Raw genomic sequence first — 14,082 nt, 5'->3', positions numbered from 1 at the left:
TGGCTGTTAAACAACGCAACTGGAAAGTCGGAGTAACATGAGCATTAGCTGGTTGCGAGTTTCAAAGTAAGTGCAATAAACAGGGTCATATGCAGGGAGAGGTGGTTGCTGGACGATCAACGAAATAGGAGGACTATGTCAGACGAGGGTTGACGTATGTCGGGTATGGCTGCGTCGTGGGGTTGGTGTGTGGATGTGAGAGGCGGGAATGTTACAGAGACAGCACGGATTAAAGGCAGCAAAACACGGGTCGACTTACAGAAATTCCGGGGCACTCCAGAGACGCCTCAGGTTCGGTTTCAAGGCAAGGCGCCCGGGGGAGAGGAAATAGCGATGAGAGCAACGGAATAATCCAGAGGAGTGGCAGGAGGTTGGAGTGAGCGAGACGGCGGGAGGAAAGAGTAAAGACCGCCTGCTGCTGCTCTGGTGCTCCACCAACGGCACGATCGGCGGCTAATAATGACGGAGTGTGAGCAGGCAGAAATGAAGGAGACAAGCACACTGCCACAATTGCGAGAGCTAGAGCGTGGTGTAACGACGCATTCGACTCGCTGGAGAGCTGGTTGTTTCGTCGCGGTGGCTGAAACTTGGGCCCTCGTCATGGATTGAGTTCTAACTCTACAGCTTGAATCCGGGGGTTTCGCCTTCTGCCGGCCCGACCATCCTTTCCTCGTGCCTGTTTCAACCTTCATCCACCGCCAGATCCCACTCATCACAATTAGAACATATTCAAGCCACCAACATCGCCAAATCATGTCGTCCGACCGTCCCGAGTTAAAGACTTCGCTCCCCTCGATTCATGCCGCGTCGGCCCGACAATCAAATAATACAAGCCCGCCAAAGTCGAGAGCCAGCAATGCCCGTCGCTCGCCACTAAAGCCCAAGCAGAAGCCCTCCAAACCAGAGACAGATCCCCGCCATCTGGCAATAGCTCTACACCATGCTCATCGCATCCAGGCGCAGAAAAATGCACAGGATATCATCCTAGATCGCATCCTCGAGCTCCTCGCTCTGCCATCTTCTCAATCTGCAGATCCTGCCGCCCCTTCCGCTGAAGATACTGAGAAATTCAAGACCGCTTTAATACCCTTCCAGCCCGCTGATTACGATAACTTAATACAAGAAAGGAATATCGAAGGTCTCTGCGGGTATGGACTCTGTCCTCACGAGCATCGCAAGGAAAACTCAAGGGGTATGTATCGGATAACTTGGGGCGCTAGAGGAAGCGGTCCAGGCGGTCGCGGACGGGATATGAACATTGTCCCGCGAGAGAAGTTCGAGATGTGGTGTTCTGATGAGTGTGCCGAGCGAGCAATGTACATTCGAGTACAACTGGCGGCAGAGCCCGTCTGGGAGAGGCGGGGAGACGACCTACGAGGAAAGCAACTTCTCTTACTCGAGGAGGGCAGGGCAACCAAGGGAAAGAGTGCAGTGAGAGACTCAACGAGCGTTAAGGAAGTCCTTGGTCAGTTGGACAATCTTCACATGGACACTACGCCAGAGCCGAGCGCGGTAGCAGATGAAATTTCAAAACTGTCGGTCAAGGATGATGCCCGCTCGCGGGAACTCGCTATGGAGCGCGGCGACCAAAACCCAGCTCTTCATGCTGGCAGGGTTGATGTTCAGATTGAAGAGAACATGAATCCCAACAGGCCCATCACTTCGCCAGAGATGCGACCCGGAGATGAGAAGGGAGGATCCATTGAAGGATATTTGCCGCATGAAGCGTAATGTTACATATATATATAGGCGGCCGATGGCTACAGCAGGCCAGGCTTTCTGCGCCATTCTTCTTTTACGTTGCTTGAGGCGTTCTACAGGCGGATACCCAAATGTTATTTAGGCACAGCATACATACCTTCTAATGACCTTTAGACTGTCATCCCAAAAGCGAATGGGGAGTTCTCCAGTAGAGAATGTAGCAGGGAAATGGACGCTAAACAAGCTGCCCACCATTTCCAAACCCCAATACGTACCTACGCATCTTCCGCAGAAGACTGAAACCACAAGGGAGAAATTTTGGCAATCAAGCGTCATCCCGAAGGAATCGGCGACACCTTTCTCAGCAGCAACCATGTTTCATTTCTCATATGCTGTTCCTAAAAAAGTAACCGGAATCCGGCGCGCCAGCCAGGGTGATAATAAAAACACGATCGGACAGACCACAGATCAGCCGCATAAGATCATTAAACTTTTTTCGAATGTCCTCTAAGAGCGGAAGCGGCGAGGGCGCTCGGGCTGCTGCTGGGTAACAGCGACAACGTTGACCTTGAGGTTGTCGAACTATCCACACGTTAGCAACCAAACAATACACACAGGCAAACACCTTGAAGTTGTTGGAAATAGCGAGTGAAACTTACGCCGAGGCTCTTGAGGAGATCCTTGGTGTCGGTGTCGACGTCGAGCTGGCCAGACTCGGTCTGGGAGACGTCGAGAGCGGAGATCTCAGGAACGTACTGATCCTTACGCTCACGCTCCTCCTCCTGAAGCTTGAAGGAGATACCGCGGACAGGGCCACGCTGGATACGCTTCATGAGGTGGGTGGTGTAACCAGCAATCTATAGTCCAGAATTAGCAACTTCCCTCTAGAGATTCTTGATCCCCGGCGGCCGCAATTGACGACTGGAATTTACTAACCTTGTTGCGAAGACGCTTGGAGGGGATGATAGCGATCTCATCGCAGACACGCTTGTTGGTCTCGAAGTCGAGGGTCAACTTGGGGTAGTATCGCTCGATGACGACCTTGGCAGATCTCTTAACGGTCTATTTTCGCGAGAAGAAAATCGCTGATTAGAACATATTCCCCTAATTATTCGTTTGATTGAATGCATTCAGCGGCTCACCTTAGTCCTTACGCGACCCATTTTGGCGGTTGTTGGCTGGCTGGTTGTTGGCTGGCTGGTTGATTAACAGTTTGCGAGCTGGGTTTTGATATTGTGTTGCGGCTTGTCGGGTATGGTCTGGTGGTGCTGGCCCTTGCCCTAACTTACCGCCCACGTGATTCTTTTTGAATTTTCTTAGTCATCGGCGCTTTACCATTTTAGGAGCACCATCATTTTCTTGTCCTGCTAAGGTTCTATGAAAATGTGGTTGGGTAGTTATAATTACGTTATGTTTTATACGCTTAAATGAAGTTATGGTATCGTATTGTATATCACATATATTCAAATAACAAAAATGTATAGGCTTTACAATTGAGACCCTCAAGCTAATCGTACAGGAACTAGGGAGTAGGACAAAAAAGGACGATAAAGTACAGGAACATTGAGGATGAAACTCATTACCGAGAAGTGAGAGTCTTCATGAGGTTCCTTGCAACATCCTCCCTGCTAGTTTCCGGTTCTTCCGTTTCGACACGCCGCACTGGAGTTGTGCGAGCTTGGTCTAATCTCGGGACTGCTCGTTGGCTTCTGGGCGCACGGGAGTTAAACCTGGGGGTCCCAGAGGGTTTCCTGTAATCTTCGAGATCGTGTGCCAATTTGGCAGATGCACTGGCGCGGTAGGACGCCAGGGCGATCTGTCCGTCCGCCTTGATAGAGGCCCGGATAGGTTGAACGTAATATTTGGCACCACCAGGGATAGTTGCATCGAAGGACGCCAGACCCGGGGGTGCACCTTGTTCCGCGAAAGTCATCGCGCTCAGATCCTCAAATGCAATACCACCGACACCGGCAACCGCCCTGCCAGCCTTACCCCTGACTCTACCGCGAGGTCGGAGGACACGTGCCTCCACTGGACGCTGATGGGCCTGAGGGCCATACTTCGGGTGGTTGTAGATTGACGCATGCGATCGCGCATATGACAAACCTGCCGAGGGATGCGTCATGGGGGGTCCGTAAGTCGCATATTCGGCAGCAGGCATCTTGGTTGGGGGCGAGGCGTAGTACTGAGAGCCAATGCGGTCGTTCGGCACCGCAGGGGCAGAAGGAAGATCCAACAACTCAAATATCACAGGCCCCAGCGAATACGGGTCCGTTCGCAGTGTTTTCACATAGTTGTCGAACTCTTCCTTGGTGACCGGTGGCAGATTCTCCAAATCTTCACCCTTGTCCTGAGCCTGATTTCTCAGTTCGGCCTTACGCTTAGCGTAGAACCATCTTCGAAGTTTCCGCATAAGTCTGGGCTTTTCCTCCGTAATCTTGTCTAAATAGGCGCTGAACTCTGCTTCCGTCAGGCCCCCAAGCCAGGGTCCGGTGTGTCTGAATTGCTTCGTGTCAGGAGTTGTAGCAGGTGTAGCCTCCGTGTTGTCGACGTTTGCCTCAAAGGGACTGTGGTGCCGCGGCACAATGCTTGTCGAGTATCCAGACCTCGTAGGCAGAGAAATTGGCAAATTGAGTTCCTGGAATTTCTCCAGGGTCATCGTGTGGTCCGCTGCCGAATCGAAGTCGGTGACATGCTCAAAGGTATCCAGCGCATTGATCCGAACAACAGGCCGTGAAGACTTCTGCGACGTCGACTTATCAGGAAGAGGTCTTTTGAGACCCCAATCCCCTCTTGATAATGACGAAGCCGGGGTAACGATGGACGCTCGGACAGGGTATGGGAGGGTTGCGGTGTCGGAATCGTTGCGGCTTCGAGCGGCCGCAGTTTCTAATGAAGTTATAGCTTGCGGAAGTGAGAATAGGCGAGACTTCCGCAGCAAATTTGCTGTCGGTGATAGCGAGGCCGCCATGTTGTTCGCGGATACCTGCTTCGATTGTCTGCGAGACGCGGAAGAAAAGTTGGTTTCGGAGTTCGACTGGAATTCTACGGCTACGCACTGAGACACAAAGCGCAGTCCGCCCTACCATCCCGTTTCCGCAGTAGCCCTTTTAGTTCAGACTCCTACTTAACACTGAGAAAAGAATCGATAATTGACCTCTTTCTTGATTATAATATTGTTTGTCTAACCGTGTATTATCTAAGCTCCATTATCCAAGAGTGACTTGACCGTATCAACAACCGCCTCCTTCAAGGAACCATACTTAAGACCCAAAACCTGGATTGACTTCGAGTTATCATAGCCGTACACATCCTGGGGCAAGTCACTCTTGGCCTCCGGGAGTCTATCCTTGAGCTCAGGATAGGCATCGCGGATTATATCAACAACGTCCTTGTTCGTGTAGTGGCCAGCAGTAACGAAGAATCGCTGCGCGCCGGCTTCCGCAACCTCAATGGCGCGGACATGAGCCAGCGCAACATCACGGACATCGACCCAGAGGAATGTCCCTGTGGGAGGTGAAGTCTCTTTGTCGAGGCCGCGCACGAGACTACTAATCCTTGCGTTAGAAGTGTTGATTGAGTCGAGAGAACTCAGGTAGTGCACGACGGGGCCTAGCACCAGCGGCGGGTTGATTGTCGCAATGTTGAAGTTGGGCTTCTCCTTTTCGACGAATTCCCAGGCAGCCTTTTCTGCAAAGGTCTGGTTGTGCGAATTTGTTAGTCGGGGCTTTTCTTTCGGACGAAAAGTAAATATAACACTGAAACCATCTGTCTTACCTTGCTCGCACGATATGTGTTCGACGAGTCCAGCCCCTCTTCCCAGGTCACAGGGTTCCAGTTCTTCTCACTGTAGACCTTTTCATGCTGCTTTGCGTTGACGATCGACGCGAAGGAAGAGGTAATCACGACCCTTTTCACCGTTGGAGCGTTGGCCTTGATGGCTTTCAGGATGCCGGTTGTTCCCTTGATAGCCGGGTCCAGGAAATCCTTCACTGGGTCTTGAACATTGAAGTGGAAGGGCGATGCTGTGTGGAGGACATAGTCGAATGGCGGGTTCGATTTGACAGCCTACGTTGTGATCATTAGCCTTCCATGCGACAAGATCCATACCCAAATCGCATGCCTAATTGAACCAGGCGATCCAATTCTCAGTAGAAAAGCAATCCGGAGTATAAACGAAGATAGAAACTCGCCTCGTCAAAAGCGCCATCCTGCGCAATGTCCTTAACGATAACATAGGAGAGCTTCTCCTTTGGCGTATTCGGGTGCGCAGCTATGATTTTGTCTCCTTTCTCTTCAGACCGAACGGTGGTGACCACGTCGAAGCTGCGAAATAAACACGGTCAGTCCCGTTATCTCAAGTCACTACCTGCCCAAAGCCACTCGTCGAGATTCAGAGTCTAGCACTCACCCGCGCTCCAGCAATTGATCAAGAATATGGGCAGCAATAAAGCCGCTACCTCCTGGGTGCAGGAAAAGAGTCCGGTTAGCCCCTCCGTGATTCCAATGGGGCGGGGGGTCACAATTCACATACCAGTCAACAATACCTTAGGCATGATTTCCTTCGTTTTCTTTTTTCAAATGTAGTTGAAAGATTCAATTGCAAAAGTCTGTCGTGATCTCAGGATAATAGGCAGTGCAGATAGTATGCCGGACAATCGACAATGGCCTCGGGTGTTGCTCATATATGTTTCCAATCGGACCGATGGCATCATACAGTTGGTGCCCCTCCCCCTCATCCACACATTCAGTCCCCCCACTTCGGTCCACCATTGCGATTACCAATCCATCGTGATAGGATGCAGGGGCAGAATTCGTGTTGCAAGCCTGCTTTGCGTGACTGGATGAGTCAAAAGTCGAATTGACCTTCGGGTTTAGTGGAATTATTCGTACGTATTTAACTTATCTCCGCTGGAGATATCAAAGGGACTGTAAGCTAACAGGAAAGAAACATGTTGATTATTGGAACTAAAGTTCTAAACACTGCCGTTGACTCATATGGATATCATTAACATATACCTAGACGAGAGGGAGCCTGGGACTTTTCCAATCTCCTCCATCCACATGCGATGCTCTAATTTGACACTGGGGTGATTTTGGCCTCCTGCTTGAGGTTCCTGCTGCTGAATCCAACGCGGACGACGAACTCGCCCTTGGGGATCAGCCATTGCTGGGACACGATGTCCCAGTAACTTAGGTCTCTCCGCATCAGCTCGAAGGTCACCTTGCGCGTCTCACCGGGTTGCAGGTTGATCTTGTCGAAGCCACGGAGCTGCTTGGGCGGGGTTCCTGCGGGGGTACTGTCTGGGAAAGTCACATAGAGCTGGGGCACGGTGGCGCCCTCGACATCTCCAGAGTTGGTGACTGACACAGTGACGTTGTAGATGGTCTCCCAGAGCGCAGGATTACCTCCTGGCTGAACGCGGGACTTGGTGCTTGGGACTGAGGAGATGGTGTCGACCACAGGTTTGGCGGAGATGCTGGAGATGTTGAAGGTGGTGTACGAAAGACCGTATCCAAACTCGTACAGCACAGGGATGTTGTGTGCGTCGAAGTAGCGGTAGTCGATTTCGAGCTTCTCGTCGAACCACGACTGCCAGTCGTCACGGCCCTTGGTGGTGACAGCGGTTGTGGGAGGGGCGTTGTAGTCGCTACCCTTGCGGGCGATGGTGTATGGAAGACGTCCAGAGGGGTTGACATCGCCATAAAGGACATCGACAATGGAGTTACCGGACTCCTGGCCTGGGAAGTGAGCGGCAAGGATGGCAGTCACGTTGGGGTGGTTGGCGAAGGGGAGCTCGTTGATGCCGGAGGAGTGGGTGACAACGATGGTGTTGTTGCAGAAAGACGCGACATTTTTAACGACTTCGGTGCCGTTGTAGTCGAGGCTCAGGTGCTCACGGTCCGCACCCTCTTCGGCCCATGTCTTGACGAAGACGAGACAGGCAGACGGAGGAGTGGGGGAATACAACAGCTCATTCTGGACGTCGGAAGTCGCGATTTGAGTGTTGTTCAACCAGTATTGAACGAGGCCCGTCTTGTCCTTCTTCGCACGCTCGTTGATAGCGGCCAATGGAGAGACCAGATATGTGAATCGACCAGTTCCCGAGCCACCACCAGCAGCGAGATTTCCATACTCAAAAACCTCAAGGTTGACTGGGCCGTTTGTGTTCTCCGTCGCATCGTTACCGAACACGGCCAGAGTCTTGGGCGCTTTCAGAGGGAGGGCGTTCTTGATGTTCTTGAGCAATACAGTGGACTCAGCTGCGTGTCTGCGGATGAGCTCACCGTGGTTGCCGCGGACATCACGGCTTCGAGGACCGGTGAGGTTAAACTCGCGAATCCATGTGTCCCGGGGCGAGAAGGTGTTTAGGTCGGCACCGGACGGGTCAACAGAGGGATAGTCCTTGTCCTGGTTGAGCCAGTAGTAAGGGGTCATGATGCGAACAATCATGTCATCAATGCGAGTTTCGTCCAGGGTTCCGTTGTTCACAGCCAGAGTCACATTGCCGCCAAAGAATGAACCGGCCTTGTTGTCTTTGCCATATCCGCCGAGACCACCAGGCATGTCCATGTCTTGTCCGCTCTCGATACCGGCAACACCAGAGTGGGTGCCACCCCAGTCGGACATAACATAGCCCTGGAAGCCGAGCTCCTCCTTGAGCAGTCCGTTAAGAACCTTGGAGTTTGCACATCCATAGGAGCCGTTGATGCGTTGGTAAGAGCACATAAAGCTGGCTGCCTTAGCACGGGCAGCGTTAGCAAACGGCCACAGGTAAAGCTCGTGCATGGTTCGGTCATCGATGTTGGAAGACAAAGCTTCTTGGATGACCTGTCCAACTGGACCGCTGGAGTTGAAGTTGGGGTTGCGTTGAGTCTCCTGCTCATTACCAATAAAGTGCTTCGCGGTGGCCTGAACACCGGCATCCTGGTGGCCTTGGATAGTCTCCTCCATGGCAACACCAGTAAGGTAGGGGTCGGCAGCGAATCCTTCCCAGTTTCGGCCAGAGTATGCAGAGCGGCCTAGAGGACCAGCGACGGGTCCGAGGATGGCGTGAGCACCCTTGGCTTTGAATTCCTCGCCCATGGCATAACCACGGTCATACAAGATCTTTCGATCCCAGGAGGCTGCGACAGTGACTCCAGCAGGGAAGACACTGGCGTAGTCTGCCACGCGAATGGCCAGCGGGCCGTCTTGCAGACAAAGGCCGCTGAAGTTGAGTCGTGGGACGGCCACGATGTTTCCCACACATGGCCCGAACTGCCCAGTGACCATATCTGCCTTCTCCTCGAGGGTCAACTCGGCAACGAAGTCCTTGGCCTGGACGAGGGCTGTCTCCCATCCACCGGCACCAGTTGCATTTGCTATTATTCAGGTTAGCAAGAGAGTTCCTAAGATGGTTCAGTCCCTGCATAGGCTAGGCGGTCTTACGTGAAGGGTAGACAGGAGGAGAGTGTCCATATTGACCGAGGATAGTCGTGTTCTTAGGCTGGACATAGCTAAACGCATCATCATCACGGGAGCCGCCGCCAAAGTCCTGGCCTTGGACGCCAGTAGCCGCCAACAAGCCCCAGACGAGGAGGTGAGCAGTGCTAGTCATGATTGCCATGTTTCCAACTGCACACTTGAGCTGTGGTTAAGGAAAAAGAATCTGACAGTGATCTCTACCTCTGCTACTTATAGGTTATTCCGGCAGCCGCGACCCATCTTGGAACCCGGTTCAGCTGGTGGGACGAGATTTCGAAATGGGCATAGAAATTCTTCTACTTTCGCGGTCATATGAGGTCATACTAGCAACTCTATACACTGCGCTCGTCCCAAGTTCCAGTGGCCTCGGTCCACCCCAGGCCATCTCCAATGTGGGGTATTGGGGGGACGGAAGAAAAGCGGAGGAACAGGCGAATGAGAGCCAAATAAAGGAGGACGCTAACTCGATTATTTAGAGCCCATGGCGGAAGGGACTACTTCTCTGAGCCTCTGAGGAGCCATCCAGATGGAAGTTTAGCCGACGTTTACCCTGAGCGGAGGCCAGTTCATGGTTCGTTAACTTCGTAGTGGTACAGTGGTACTGATCGGCGTGGAAATGGCCTGACCAGGATAAACGATTGTGAGGCACGACACGAGGTTACTTTCTCCAGGGCAAGATTCTCCATACTGCGGAGTGTGGAGTACCTACAGTAGTGCAGTGAAAACCGAGTCAGGCTCTGGCTGTCCGGGAATACCCCAACTTGCCGAGGTCGGCCTCTTAATTCTTTGCTTGGTTTCTGGCCGAAACGTGACCCGATTTTTGGATCTACTTATTCTACCTGAATGTAAGAAGCTGTAACATGTTTGACTCTAAAGCTGGGCCTGAGACTGTTCACCATGGATGCCCACTTGGGGGTACCGGTACAAGCCTGCGAAGGAATGAGCTTGGACTCTTAGTGTGCCAGTCCCGCTCCAAAAACTGGAGGCTGCCAAGTTCCGCCACTCGGACACTTTATGGCTGGCAAAAGCAGTTACTATTGCCATTAGGCGGAATGAATATTCCGTACAGGCCGTTTAGCCGGACGTCCACTGCACAACGGCGGAGGTGAATTCTGGCACGCACGGCAGGTTCAGTCACGGTTCCACGGTACTCGAGCCTTTCATTGTCAAGGGTTTAGAACTCCGCATGGGTGACTGGCCTAGTATGCAAGACGAAAACCGAGAAGTCAACTACTGTCCAATAAGGTGGCATGGCTAGTGCCAGTAGTCACCCGGTACACCCGCAGTGTCAACTCTTTTCTCTACACGATGGCAATACCAAGCAGCTTGTTGGCTTGACCTAAGGAATAATGCCGCTTTGACAACCTGTCAGACAGCCCGTCATAGACTATTTGTGTCTCGGCGAAGTGGTTAGTGGTCGAGTGGCGTTCTGAGGTGTGCGTAAATGGCTGCCCTCGCCAAGGGATTTAGACCTCTTCCACGCTATAACGATGGTCTACTCCGTACAAGCCATGGCTCTACGATATTGTCACTTCCGGCGGATTCTCGGTAGAAAAATTGCCGAAGTGCGAGGTCGGTCCTTCATGTCGGGATCCAAGGGTAGACCGCAAGGTGTGGGACGGAAGAACTGAAGACATCGGAGAGATGCCGATGTCCACGGGCTGAGTGGGGGGGAGTGCTGGCACAAATTCACGGGGTATGGAGAAGGCCTTTACGGAGTTGGAAATTCCCCCGAGATTCCATCAAAATTATTTTTGTAAAGTTGCCAGCGTGAGTGAAAGCGAGAAGAGATCTACGTAGTTCTTCGATATGACATCCCTGCAACTTTAGCGTGGGCTATGATATAGACATGCATAAAGGGTACTAGCCTAGTAGTAGTAGGAGAAAGGGTCTCAACAGCACGCAACATCGAAGAATAAACCATCATTACGTATATTATGGCGAGAAGACTTGGTTTCATCGCGGCTGGGAATTTATGTTCCCGCGGGAATAATTGGTGAGAGCAAATCCACCATACTGTCGGACACATTCCCGATAGTAACCGGGACACCGACACTCCCACCAGAAGCTGGCACTCGAAATCCAGACACTTCCCGTCTCCAGACAGGAGGGAAGCTCGATCGACACGGATGGGAAATTCGGTCCCAGTGTGACAGAAAGTCTCCGATGCCGCTGTTGACAGTCGGGATTCCGACGGCTGCCATTTCTTGTAGCGGAAACACTACTGCTGGAATACCGGGGTCTTTCCAGTGTCAACGGCGGATGAACCTTTCTCTACCGTGGGGTTTATTGCTCCCAGGCTTGGAGGTCCCAGTTTTTCTCAAGCATGTTGGGGCCTCCAAGAGAGTCCCCGGTTATCATCTTGCGTCATGGCATCGGGATTTGGTCGACCCTGGTGGTTGTAAACGAGATCAACAAGTTTGAAAAAATAACCGAAGAACCTGAGGTTTGTCTCTTGTGCACTAATAACTGGAGCGCCCCAACAGAAAGTGTGACTGAGCAATCATCACAACTAATTGCAAGGGAATCAAAATGGCTGCCTGAGGGGCAGATGTTGACTGTCCTCAGCCTACAACAACGAAACATCTCCAACCGGGCACGTCGCGGCTTGATCTTTCCATACTATTCCACACAATAACTACTCTGGCTCAAAATGGAGGGGTAATTAACAATAACCAAGCCCGGCTTGATTTCATACAGGGCCTACTCCACAACCCATTTCATCTCAACGTACCAGGTATTATATGCCTCCAAACAGTCTCAAAACTAGACACTAATACGGGCTCATTAAGAGAAAGTCAATTAATCAAATCAAATCCAACAACTTCATATACAACTTTGTCCTCCCCATCCCCATCACCGCAGAATGGCGGGCGCCTTGAATCCAGCTGTGCACTTATCCCGCCAGACTACCTGAGTTTACAATACGACTCTTGTACGACACAGACGCCAACGAGCCCAGGCCACCTGCGTGAAAAAATGAAGTATCTATACGGCTATAGCTTTACTCGCCGGCTTCAAACCACATACCTATATCGTTCCGCCTGTATATATGTGGGGAACTGACACAACCAGCTCCGCGCGGAGTTAGATCCTCCAGAGGGTGATGCCAGGTAATTCGCTAGCAGAAGTCTTTTCTGGAGTGATGGATATTGAAGGTAGAACTCATAGATCGACGGCTCGTTGCTGCTGACGTCAAAAGAGATACTTAGGCACTGGCCCTCCTCACTGCAGCGTTGCAATATTCGCCCTTAGCCTCGCCTCCCATGTCCAGCATAGTGAAATTCTACATTGATTTGACTCTAAGCTGTATATCATATATTTTGTGATGAGAAATGCTATGTCAACCATCATGCTCGCATTCGTTTCTCGGACCATGGGCCCGTTTGGCTCGTTCGTGTGCCTTGGATAAATGGCCGTATTCCTCAGTCCCTCATCGACTACCTCGTTCGCAGCGAATATGCCACGCTCAAGTTTCTCGAAATGACCAAAGTACCTGCCACCGCCAATGACAAGGAAAACGCAGTGGGAGTGAGTTACATCCTTATGGAGGAAATACCCGGCATTCCTGGGGTTATCAGAGACCGCGTGGGAAGCGCTTCGCAGATAATCAAGACAAGGAGAGGCTGTGGAATGGGCTGGCTGGTATTCTGATTGTACTCCAGCGTCATCCATTTAACAAGGCCGGGTCCCTCCTTCCAGGGTCATCTCCATCACGGCCAATGGTTCCAGCTCTTGCGAGCGAGCAATTCCTTGCCCTGAGTCCCTCAGGACCATTCAATACTGCCGCCGACTATTACGCTTCATTTTTGGAGCAAAACCTAGCCCTCATTGTTTATAGGTAGCTATTTGCCGATTTTCCTGTGAATGCGTATCTGCTGTTCTTGTTCTTGGAAGCTCATGCCCGGGACCTTGCTACAAAACCGGACCATGCTACAGAGGAAACGGCAGGATAATTCTACATCAAGCATGTAGATGACAAGGGAGATCACCTAATGGTTGACGACGCTCTAAACTTCACCGGTATCATAAACTGGCAAATGGCTCGTGTCGTCCCTGCCAGTGAAGCATTTGGGCCGTCTTTAGTGACAGCTAACATGGCTAATATCTACGACGGCGTGTCATTCTTGACGATTCATGACCATGAACTGGTCCGCTTCCTAAAGCCAAGGGCACAACGGACTTGACCGGTCTTATGACCATAGATGAAAAACTGAGGAAAGGTTTTCTTTGGCCTTGATGTTGACCTTCCGTGGGACGAGACGCTGCTTCTGGTACGTGGTATCTGGGCTGCGTTTGGCGTTGATAAGGATACGGACTGGAAAGTCTAGGAGGGAATGTTAAGGGAGCATAGTTACGATACACGCTTGAAGCAAATCATTGATCGAGTCGGAGTTGGCCTATAGAAAATTTATATTTGGTTTCCAATTGTTTCATAGGTACTAATTAGTACTACGTATCCCTCTTTTCCCGGAGAAGACCGACCGGACCAATATGACAACAGTCAGGTCAAAAGTTCCCATATACTTATTAACTAGCGCACTGATCGAAGAGCACCAAGGAAACCCTCTCCACCAACAGGTGTTTGAGCCTCCTCAGACCCTTGCATGGTTGGGCCACAACGGCCGCTACTAAATAGTACCGTGGGTCGGCGACCTGTGCTGGCCACTGGGCTCCATAGGGCGCTCACTAAGTAACGATATGCAAGTCTCAGTATTGTTATAGAGAAATATTATTGGGTTGCTAGTTTATTAAGCAATTCAAGGATGTATACTATTTGCAGGTGTCAAAGAAATTGAAGGTAATACCCTCTATACTGACAGCAGCACCCAGCATCTATACTATGGGGATACATATAATTGGGAGATATCGTTTTCGACAATGAACGTATTCATACTTCATTTATAAACTTT

General features: G+C 51.3%; 5 protein-coding genes across 5 annotated transcripts; 1 reads left to right on the top strand and 4 right to left on the bottom strand.

Moving 5' to 3' along the window:
- Window positions 1-753: 753 nt before the first annotated feature.
- Window positions 754-1,731, top strand: APUU_11026A (Rtr1/RPAP2 family protein phosphatase; the record flags this gene model as incomplete). Its single annotated transcript, XM_041693713.1, has 1 exon — window positions 754-1,731. One exon carries the CDS (start codon window positions 754-756, stop codon window positions 1,729-1,731), a length of 978 nt encoding a protein of 325 aa, XP_041550391.1.
- Window positions 1,732-2,208: 477 nt separating this feature from the next.
- Window positions 2,209-2,864, bottom strand: RPS17 (40S ribosomal protein eS17; the record flags this gene model as incomplete). Its single annotated transcript, XM_041693702.1, has 4 exons — window positions 2,209-2,283; window positions 2,361-2,558; window positions 2,638-2,763; window positions 2,844-2,864. The coding sequence occupies 4 exons, from the start codon at window positions 2,862-2,864 to the stop codon at window positions 2,209-2,211; spliced, it is 420 nt and encodes a 139-aa protein (XP_041550390.1).
- A 416-nt stretch (window positions 2,865-3,280) lies between these two features.
- On the bottom strand, window positions 3,281-4,672 carry APUU_11023S (mitochondrial 37S ribosomal protein bS1m; the record flags this gene model as incomplete). The annotated part of the gene is made up of 1 exon (XM_041693691.1): window positions 3,281-4,672. One exon carries the CDS (start codon window positions 4,670-4,672, stop codon window positions 3,281-3,283), a length of 1,392 nt encoding a protein of 463 aa, XP_041550389.1.
- Window positions 4,673-4,900: 228 nt separating this feature from the next.
- On the bottom strand, window positions 4,901-6,257 carry GRE2_2 (SDR family oxidoreductase; the record flags this gene model as incomplete). Its single annotated transcript, XM_041693680.1, has 5 exons — window positions 4,901-5,401; window positions 5,479-5,769; window positions 5,895-6,027; window positions 6,113-6,164; window positions 6,236-6,257. The coding sequence occupies 5 exons, from the start codon at window positions 6,255-6,257 to the stop codon at window positions 4,901-4,903; spliced, it is 999 nt and encodes a 332-aa protein (XP_041550388.1).
- A 518-nt stretch (window positions 6,258-6,775) lies between these two features.
- On the bottom strand, window positions 6,776-9,302 carry APUU_11021S (beta-glucosidase; the record flags this gene model as incomplete). Its single annotated transcript, XM_041693669.1, has 2 exons — window positions 6,776-9,066; window positions 9,134-9,302. 2 exons carry the CDS (start codon window positions 9,300-9,302, stop codon window positions 6,776-6,778), a joined length of 2,460 nt encoding a protein of 819 aa, XP_041550387.1.
- Window positions 9,303-14,082: the final 4,780 nt, after the last annotated feature.

This window comes from Aspergillus puulaauensis, chromosome 1, assembly GCF_016861865.1.
Source record: "Aspergillus puulaauensis MK2 DNA, chromosome 1, nearly complete sequence".
Lineage (NCBI taxonomy): Eukaryota > Fungi > Ascomycota > Eurotiomycetes > Eurotiales > Aspergillaceae > Aspergillus > Aspergillus puulaauensis.
The sequence above is the reverse complement of the archived record's forward strand: the minus strand, read 5'-3'. Positions and strand labels throughout refer to the sequence as shown.